Source organism: Histoplasma capsulatum, genomic scaffold (genome assembly GCF_000149585.1).
Source record: "Histoplasma capsulatum NAm1 scaffold_16 genomic scaffold, whole genome shotgun sequence".
NCBI classification, from domain to species: Eukaryota; Fungi; Ascomycota; class Eurotiomycetes; order Onygenales; family Ajellomycetaceae; genus Histoplasma; species Histoplasma mississippiense.
Window position 1 is genome coordinate 76,582 of NW_001813967.1, and position 10,394 is coordinate 86,975.

The window sequence follows — 10,394 nt, forward strand, 5'->3', positions numbered from 1 at the left end:
AATTGGCAAAAAGCAGTGGAGATTCCTACCATCTTTGATGATTACAATCATAATATGAATGGGATTGACCTAGCAAATCAGTATAGAGCATCCTATGAGACTCATATGCCCACTAATCGCACCTGGTTGACAATTCTGTACTGGATTATTGATCATGCCATTGTCAATGCTTATATTCTTCATCGACTGGCTACTACTGGCACTACTGGCACTACTGACACTACTATATCTCACGTTGAATTCCGCCGGCAGCTCTATATTCAACTCCTAAAATTCTCAAATCCTCTACCTACTACTCGATCAAATCCGGATCTAAATCACCAGCGAATTTCTCTGCCATCTTCTCAAACTTGTGCCTGGTGTCAGTATAAAAGAAAGAGAGAAGAAGGGAATAAAGGAAGAGCTCCAAGATCAAGATATGGTTGTGCAGCATGTAACAATATTGCTCTCTATTTGAAGAGAGGATGTTGGAAGGAGTTCCATTCCAATGATATTAATTAGGGCTAGATCAATAGATTACATAAATTACACTAAAACACGCCAATACGGCCGATCTCTCATATAATCCAGTAGTTTTCGCGTATTTAATACGCTAATGTACACGCTAAAAAATACGCTAATTGTGTCCTCGCGGCCAGACGAGGGGATACCCTGCCAGCGGCTAGACCAGGAAAAAGACTATCCCCTCGTCCATAGGTTTGTGCAAAATTAGCGTGGTTTCAATTAGTGTATGGAATTCTGCACCGGCGCCCTGGGCATAACCAATAGAATTCTATATAATTTTATATGAATAATAATTGGTAATTTAGATCCACTGATTGAAGATCCCATGTAAATCTTAAGAATGTGTATGGAATTCAACGCATTTGAAGCCCTGCCTGTCTGCCTGCCTGCTTGATTCTCATATATTCACCCACCTATCCCCCTACCCGCGAATATGGAACCCCCCAAACATGCGAACGTGGAATCCACTGAGACACCTACTAAATCCAATGGTGAGTTCCTTATATTAATCAATTCAGATGACCTAGCTAACTAATTCATTCTCTAGTTCATACAAAAACATCAAGAAAATGAAAACGGCCTGTTGAGGAGGTTATTGCAGAACTTCCACCTCTAGAATCAGTGAAATTCCACCCAATACTGCCTATCTCATGAGATCCAATTCTCAATATTTCTGCAAATATCAATATTAGCAGTCCATACACCCTGTTTACCTTATTCTTCTTTGAGAAATGCTTTCAAAATATCAGTAATTCTACTAATCTCTATGCAAAATTAAAGAGAGATACTAGAGATACTGATGATGAAGCTCCAGAGCTTTCAGAAATGGAGGAGAATGAGAAAGCTCAAGATATAAATATAGAGATTTCTGAAATATCTATATTCTCAAAGCCTTCTATTCAGCAATTTTCATGGGAAAATATCAATCCAGTGGAGATAAAGGTCTTTATAGGCATTCTTCTCTATATGGAAGTTCATAAATCCCATTGAACTGATTTATACTGGCGGAATGATCTGAAACAAGGCTCTATTCATTCCATTCAATCCTATATGACCCATACACGTTTCGAACAGATTAAATGATATATCCATATATCTAACCCTCATGAGGCCCGCCGCCCGGAGGCTAAAAATAAGGATTGATGGTATAAGGTAGAGCCATTAGCTACTAAGTTTCATATGGCATGCTGAAAATACTATACCCCTGGCTCTAAGATTTCCATTGATGAGATTATGGTTAAATGCTTCGGACGGAGTCAACATATATACAAGATGCGTAATAAACCAATTCCTTGAGGATATAAGATATTTGGCCTAGCAGAACATGGCTATTTATGAACTTTTTCCTGGTCTAGCCGCCGGCAGGGTATAATGCCTATGTTTCAATTCCCTATGTTAACAAAAACCGGATCTATAGTGGTGAATCTGGTGAAGCGGCTTCCTATGGTATCTACGCTGAATACGCTGAATACCATGCCGAATGCCACCCCCAATATCGACCCTAATATCACCCATAATATTGGCCCTAATATCAACCCGAATATCACCCCCCTGAATGCTACACCGAATGCCACGCCTAATGAAATCTCTATCTCACAGCTGGTCATATTCTATTCAATTTATATGGATAACTACTTTACATCAGTTCCTTTATTCAAAGAACTACATCAACAGAGGTATGAAGCATGTGGAACCACTCATCCAAACCAGGTTCCAGCAGTACTAGGTGAGCTTCGAGAGCATTCAAATTCCATACCCTGGAATACCCTGCATGCCATTGAAAAAGAGAATGTTCTCTGTCTTGCTTGGCAAGATAATAATATGGTATTGGCACTAACTACGATTCATTCATTGGACGCAGTTATTAAATGTACTCATAAATGCCCAGGGGAACTCTCAACCCATGCCAATATTGTTAGAAAAGTCTTTGAAGATTAACCACAAAAGAAGCTGAAAATCCCATTGATTATAGATGATTATAATCATCATATGAATGGGGTAGACCTAGCAAATCAATACCAGGCAGCATATACTAGTCATAGAGTCACCTATCACACCTGGCTTCCTATTCTCTACTGGCTTATTGATTCCGCAGCTATTAATGCATACCGGCTTCAATATTTATATATAAAGCAGCAGGGGATTCCAGTGAAGGATCTTCCTTCTCAAATAAACTTTCATGAGAAGCTTTACCAGGAACTCTTTGAATTCACATCTAGAATTCATGATAATCTACCAAGGAAATGATCAAATTCTAATCTAAATCATCAATGGATTCCTCTTCCAAAGCAGCGTGTTTGTGCCTGGTGTCAATATAAACGAAAGATTGGCCAGCAGAAATATAAAAAGATAGGGAGATCAAATTCTGGCTGTTCAGAGTGTCAAAATATCCTTTTATGTTTGAAAACTCAATGTTGGGCGGAATTTCATAGTATATCCTAATATCTATTTACGCGGATCCTTAATTAGGGTTTATATATTACACTAATACCAATGAATACTCAAAAATACACTGATTATTCAATGATATCTCGTATAATATACACTAATGAAACCACGCTAATTTTGCACAAACCTACGGACGAGGGGATAAATAGCCATGTTCTGCTAGGCCAAATATCTTATATCCTCAAGGAATTGGTTTATTACGCATCTTGTATATATGTTGACTCCGTCCGAAGCATTTAACCATAATCTCATCAATGGAAATCTTAGAGCCAGGGGTATAGTATTTTCAGCATGCCATATGAAACTTAGTAGCTAATGGCTCTACCTTATACCATCAATCCTTATTTTTAGCCTCCGGGCGGCGGGCCTCATGAGGGTTAGATATATGGATATATCATTTAATCTGTTCGAAACGTGTATGGGTCATATAGGATTGAATGGAATGAATAGAGCCTTGTTTCAGATCATTCCGCCAGTATAAATCAGTTCAATGGGATTTATGAACTTCCATATAGAGAAGAATGCCTATAAAGACCTTTATCTCCACTGGATTGATATTTTCCCATGAAAATTGCTGAATAGAAGGCTTTGAGAATATAGATATTTCAGAAATCTCTATATTTATATCTTGAGCTTTCTCATTCTCCTCCATTTCTGAAAGCTCTGGAGCTTCATCATCAGTATCTCTAGTATCTCTCTTTAATTTTGCATAGAGATTAGTAGAATTACTGATATTTTGAAAGCATTTCTCAAAGAAGAATAAGGTAAACAGGGTGTATGGACTGCTAATATTGATATTTGCAGAAATATTGAGAATTGGATCTCATGAGATAGGCAGTATTGGGTGGAATTTCACTGATTCTAGAGGTGGAAGTTCTGCAATAACCTCCTCAACAGGCCGTTTTCATTTTCTTGATGTTTTTGTATGAACTAGAGAATGAATTAGTTAGCTAGGTCATTTGAATTGATTAATATAAGGAACTCACCATTGGATTTAGTAGGTTTCTCAGTGGATTCCACGTTCGCATGTTTGGGGGGTTCCATATTCGCGGGTATGTATGTATGTATGTATGTATAGGTTTAACGTCCCGGAGAAAACACGGGCAGCGCCCGTGTTTCAGAAGCCTCCCGAAGGGCATGGAGACGTGCTACGCTGGAGAGATTTCTATGTACACAGAGAGAGAAAACAGAATCCAGGTGGCAACTCTTGAGAAGACTCAGCTCATTGCAAAGGATTTTTCTGAGCTGCGCATCCACTTCTGGCCCGACGTATGGCCATTCATGGTGGGGCTATAGTGTGGTTCCCTGAGGGGACCGCCGCTGCCGTGCCTGGAAGGCTTTATAGTGAGCAGAGAGGGATACCTCTCTCAGTTGATCAGAAAGCTGTCTGTGCTTCTAACATCAGAAGAAAGACAGACAAGATAAATAATGAAGGAGAGAGCACCGAAGAAGGTGTGACAGGAAAAGAGCAGAGAATGACAGAGAGCGCAAAGAAAAGAAGAAGAAGCATTTGAGCCGATAGAGACAAGGGCAAACGAGAGGAAAACAAAGCAGAGCACGCGTAGATACAATGCCGGCAGTCAAAACCATATCAGCTGAGTCAGACACGTAGACTGTACTGATTACACCACAGCTAATTGAGACAGATGAGCCTAGTTGTGCTATCTGTACTGTCTGCATAGACTGTGATGTCCCTGGCAGTTGCACTAGCTATCGTGGGTGTACTCAGCAGGCCGGCCTCGTGGAACTGCTGCGGGGGTTGTCAGATGGTTTGCAGCCAGCCGGCTGCGTTACCTTGTGCAGTACCGTGTGTAGAACTGCGTGCAGTCCAGCAGTTCTACAAAGTCTGTAGGGGTCAGAGACCCTAGATAGGCAACAGCTGTCGCCCGGTTGTGTGGCCGTGCTGCTGGCCTCTTGGGCCAGTGAAGAAAGTGCCTCTGTGAGTGTCGACAGAGCACCAAATGTTCTGGGCTCTTGTTGTGTCCACAGACACAGGTGAGCCTCGCATCTGCATGCTGGAAACGCCTGTGGTACCAGGAGAAGTCCCCATGAGAGGAGCGGAGTGCGAGCCAGCGGTGAAGGGCATGCCGTGGCATGGTGAGCTCCGGAGGGGCCTTCACTTGGTATTCCACAGTCGGCCTGCTGAAACTCCAGCCCCGGTACCAGTCAGAGAGCTTGCCACAGGCTCCACTCCACCACTTTCGCCTTGCCTCTTGGCTGAGCTGCTTGGCCACTGTGCGGACCCCACTGACTATGGGTGTGGCCTCGAGACCATAGGCTGGGGCTGCAGTGGATGAGACTGCCCGCTTAGCCAAGCGGTCTGCTTCCTCATTGCCCTCTATCCCCATATGCCCAGGAGCCCACTTCAGGCCGACATTGTGCTGTCTGAGGAGCTCATGGCAGCGGTTGTAGGCCCAGTTTGAGGAAGCTGCTGCACTGCCCCGTATGCCCCAGATGACTGAGGTGTTGTCGAGGCAGAGCCAGATCTGAGGGTTGCTGCTGTCCTCTGTGACACAAGGTAGGAGCTTCACGGCGCACTCCAATGCCCGGCAGGCACCAACTGCCTCAGCGTCGAAGACATGTGACATAGGGCTCAGCGCAGCTGAGAAGCTGGCCAGCTGTTTATTTCCCTGATAGACTATGAAGCCATAGCCCACCTGCCTGCTGTTGTCAAGGCTCCGTTCTGATCCATCTGAGAAAACATATAGATCTGTTGAGGGTTGACTTCTCCACCATTCCTTGAATGCCTGAGCAGCATTCTTTTTGTCTACACCCTCTGTGGGGTCTGTCCCGCATCCCTCTGAGTAGTGTGGGATGGCAAGTGTGGGTCTATTGACTGCAGGTAGCAGCGCCCCCAACCGCTGGATCTTGGTCTTTGAGCGCTGCCGGGTTCCAGCCCCTCTTCCTCGTGTGATCATTGGAGGTGCTATCCGTGAAGCCAGTGGGTGCTTCTCATCCACCACCTGAAGCCTTGTGGCGAATCGAATTTTGGCCTCCTCCAGAGCTACCATTGCTGATGGGAGCCCAGCATCCCGGTATAGGGTAGCGATGGGCGTTGTACGGAAAACTGGGAGGACCCCTCTGGCTGCCATAGTAAGCACCTTCTCAACTGTCCCCACATGCCATCCCAGGCGGGAGCTAACCTCCCCACTCCTGCCCGTGTGCCTTGCTGGCTGCGTGCGGCCGCCGTACCAGGCCTCTGTGCCATAGAGCAATGAGGGAACCACGCAGGTGGTGACCGCCTTCCGCAGAGCGTCTGCTGGGGGCCCGTCTCTGGTCTTTCCCAGACTCCGGATGTGCTGGGCTACGGCCCTTGCCTTCTTTGCCCGGGTGGAGACATGTGGTCTCCAGGTGAGCCTTCTGTCGAAGTGTACACCCAGCCAGCGAAGTGCTGGCTCCTGTCCAGCTGGGGCAGTAACAGGGTGAACAGTGAGGTCCTCAGACACAACTACTGCTGGTGCCTCATTGTGTCGCTTTCTTGTAAGATGGATCATCTCAAGTTTCTCTGGTGCGAAGGCCACCTTGTTTATCTCCCCCCACCTCAGAATACTCTGTATATCCTGTCTGAGAAGGGTGGCATTGTTGTCAAGTGAGTGGGTCGCCCGCCAGATGTTCAGATCATCCGCATAGCCAAAGCGCAACTCCGAGTTTTGCCACAGCAGCTCTGCCAGGTACAGAAGGAACAGTATTGGTGACAAAGGAGACCCCTGTGGCGTGCCACATTGCATCTGATGTGCTGCTGTGGTGGTCCCCTCCAGCCGGACCTGAGCTCTGCGTTCAGTGAGGAAACTGTCAATGAGCTGCAGCAGCTCGCGTGGCCACCCCTGCTGCGCCATCCGCTGAAGCAGCCGCCTGCGCAGCACAGCATCAAAGGCACCCTGCACATCCATTGTGACCATGGACACTTCCTTGTTTTGTGCGAAGGCTGCCTCCACCTCATGAGTGAAAGCAGCTACCAGTCCATTGCAGATCGTCTGGGCAGCGCCCCCCCATGCTGTGGGCTGACTATGCCGTGAATGAGTGCCGTGTAGGCCAGTCGCCTTGCAATGATGCGTTCCAGCCCTTTGGAGATTACTGAAAGCAGGGCAATGGGCCTCCAGGAGCGGACTGAGCTTCTATCTCTCTTACCCACCTTGGGTATCATTGCCACCTCTGCCAGTTTCCAGGCTCGTGGGAAGTGGCAGAGCCGGAGGCAGCAGTTGTATAGCTGCTGTATAAAGAGGGACACATGCTGCCAGCATGCTTTGAGCATCCGCACTGTGATTCCATCCGTGCCTGGGGAGGTGCTCTGTACCCCAATGGTGTTGCGCTCCACCTCCTCCATCCCAACCCGGGGGTTCCAGGGCAGGTTCCCCATGCCGCTCCAGTGCTCATCATCCAGTGGGTCATACTCCAGATCATCAGCTGAGTTGTATCGCTTCAGAATTGCTTGTTGAAGTGCCTCAGCTTTGGCGGCTGTCTCTTCTATGACCTGATCCCCAATCACCAGAGGGGGTGCTCTGAGGTTGGGTTCCAGCTTATGCCATGCCACCACCCGGTACAGGTCTCTACCATCTCTGGCCTCATTGATCACCTGCCTCCAGTATGCACGCTTGGCCTTGCGCACTGCATCCTTGAACTGGTGCTTCGCGGCCTCTGTCTGGTGAGTGGTGAGCTCTCGGTGCGCTCTTCGGCAGTCTGCTGTCCACCAGGGGGCTGTGGTCCGCCCTTGGTAGGGGGATAGGTGGGTGAATATATGAGAATCAAGCAGGCAGGCAGACAGGCAGGGCTTCAAATGCGTTGAATTCCATACACATTCTTAAGATTTACATGGGATCTTCAATCAGTGGATCTAAATTACCAATTATTATTCATATAAAATTATATAGAATTCTATTGGTTATGCCCAGGGCGCCGGTGCAGAATTCCATACACTAATTGAAACCACGCTAATTTTGCACAAACCTACGGACGAGGGGATAAGAGCCCCCTTCATACAACCTTTCCTTTTGATCTCTTTTCTCTTTCTTTCCTTAATCAATTTGTAATCTGTATTTAGAATAATGTTAGATTGTTAATTGATGTATGTCTGTTACATTATAAATTGATTCATCTGTGTCGGCCTGAGTGCCCTATGTTTATGATTGCACCCAGGTGCTCAAGTTAAGAATAAGTTACCAAGTTTCTACAAAACTGTGTTGTTGTGATAACATCTGTAAATTCTAAAGTCCTATGAAGCTGCACCATTGTGATAAATGCTGTGAAGAAATCTGAGTGTTTAAGAACTTTATAATTGTGTGTCTGTGAAGAGATCAGAGTGTCTATAAAATATTTCCTCTGAAGAATAAGAACTGAAGCTCCTGGTCTTCAAGTTATCAGAATCAAAAACCATGGCCTTGTATGAAAATGAAATGAACTATAAACATCTCTTCATGAGTGAGAACTGAAGCCTCACTGAAGATAATGCTGAATTTTATAATTTCTTTCAGCAACAATTCTTGCAGATAGTGAAGCTTCAACAACAATTGAATCATCTGAATATGAATACATCAGAAACTGCACAAGCATCAACACTCTCTGCATATAAAAGAAAAGAACGCCTCCCTCTTCTTGACAAATTCATAGAAGAGCTTTCAATTTATCTAATTTGAAAATGAAAGATAAAAATCAAGCTTGAAAAAAATGGATTTGTGATAGATTTTCTGCTCTTACAAGTCAGCTATATTCATAATCAGCTAAAAGAAGATGCTTTAGTGAAGTTTCAACTCTGAATTGAATCATATATGCATGAAATGTGTATCTCTAAAAAAGTCTTTCATCAATTAAATGTTCTATTCTTGAATTCTACACTGCAAGTGTGTGCAATACAGTGGCTGAACAAAAATCATCAGAGAAATACCCTTTTAGTGAACTATCTGCCTGATTTTGATAGTAAGATTTGTGAAGCAGAAGAATAGAACTGAGATGATGCTGTCAAGATCAATTTTCTGAGCCAGTATATTAACTTTGAACTGTTCAAACTCTACATCTTGCATCTCATACCCACACATTACCACAACTACTGCACCCACTTACATCAACTCGACAACAACCTCGCACATTTCAATGCTGTTCAAGAAAGATGTAATAATCATAGATAGAACTTCATACCTACAACTGCATCAACAGCTCTCATAGATGCTATGAATTGAACCTTTCATTTGAGTACAGAATGATCAAGAATATCTGATTTCTTTGAATAAAAAGTTACTGATCAAATCATTTGAGAAGTTTGCATCTGTTGCAACAGACTGAGGCACTTTGCAAGTCAATGCATCAATGCAGTGGTCTCAGCTCCTACATTATATATAAATGCAATTATATTTATGAATAAACAGAAATAGAAAAAAGAAGAGCTCTCACTTTAAAATGCAGATGAAAGTTCAAAGAGTAAGAAATTAACTGAAGATTTGAGTAGAAGATGCAAATGAATGCAATCATCATCTCTGTCATTATAAATAACTTAATCAACACACAAGCAATGATAGACAGTAGTTTTCTTCATTACACTTTTATAAATATTCAATTGATTGAAAAGCATAAACTTCAGTGTATCTTCTTTTCTGAACTGTGTAAATTCAGTGAATTCAACAGCCTTAGAGGATCCGCCTTCTACAACATAGTAAGATTTAATGTTGATGTAGAGGAGCATGAGAAAAAGAATGTTTATGTATATAAAGTACAGAACCTTGAATATGATCTAATACTTAATCTGTCATAAATTACAGAATTTGAAACCTTATTGAATATATGCAATCACTGTTTTATTTTCTCAGAAGATGACTGTGTCTATGAAAAGAATGTTGATAGAACCACTGATCTCACTCAAGTATCAGTGAAGGCATTCAAGTTACTAACTCATCAAGCACACAAGAAAAAGGACGTCCAAGTGTTTACTGTTAACATAGCAGATATCAAGAAAATGTTAGAAAAGTTAGAATTCAAGAATCTCAAGAAATCTGTAATGTGACGGCGCCGAGGCGGTTGCTACTCGGCAGCGGCACAGAGGAGGATGGTATATAATGGGAAGCCTTATGGGTGGGCTTGATTATCTCGCTTGAACCGCGAACTCGTAGAATACTATACAAATACTGAACTACCAGAGGTACTCGGCACACTAAGAATATTGTATGAGGACAGTGGTAACTCTGGTATCTTATTGTCAAAAGATAAAAGACGAATCGCTGGCTCCTGGAATAGAGAGCCAGCATCTAGCTATTCTATATAGACAACGGGCAGCCATCCTCCCCTCACTCTATGAGCGAGGGTAGCCGAAGCAACTCCGCAGTGGCGCTGCATTGATCTGCCAGAAGGAATCCAGACCCCGTATAGAAACAGGATTCTCATATCTCATCAATCGGATCCTCTTCTAATGCGATCCGAATGATGTCATAGGGTGGTTGGAAACCGGTTCGGACACCTGC

General features: G+C 44.0%; 2 protein-coding genes across 2 annotated transcripts; one reads left to right on the plus strand and one right to left on the minus strand.

The window, feature by feature from the left end:
• Window positions 1-1,609: 1,609 nt before the first annotated feature.
• Window positions 1,610-4,410, plus strand: HCAG_09055 (predicted protein; the record flags this gene model as incomplete). Its single annotated transcript, XM_001535972.1, has 9 exons — window positions 1,610-1,649; window positions 1,922-2,230; window positions 2,477-2,652; window positions 3,102-3,160; window positions 3,304-3,328; window positions 3,708-3,727; window positions 3,963-4,004; window positions 4,074-4,221; window positions 4,387-4,410. 9 exons carry the CDS (start codon window positions 1,610-1,612, stop codon window positions 4,408-4,410), a joined length of 843 nt encoding a protein of 280 aa, XP_001536022.1.
• Window positions 4,411-4,742: 332 nt separating this feature from the next.
• HCAG_09056 (conserved hypothetical protein) lies at window positions 4,743-7,748 on the minus strand (the record flags this gene model as incomplete). The annotated part of the gene is made up of 3 exons (XM_001535973.1): window positions 4,743-6,904; window positions 7,081-7,659; window positions 7,745-7,748. 3 exons carry the CDS (start codon window positions 7,746-7,748, stop codon window positions 4,743-4,745), a joined length of 2,745 nt encoding a protein of 914 aa, XP_001536023.1.
• Window positions 7,749-10,394: the final 2,646 nt, after the last annotated feature.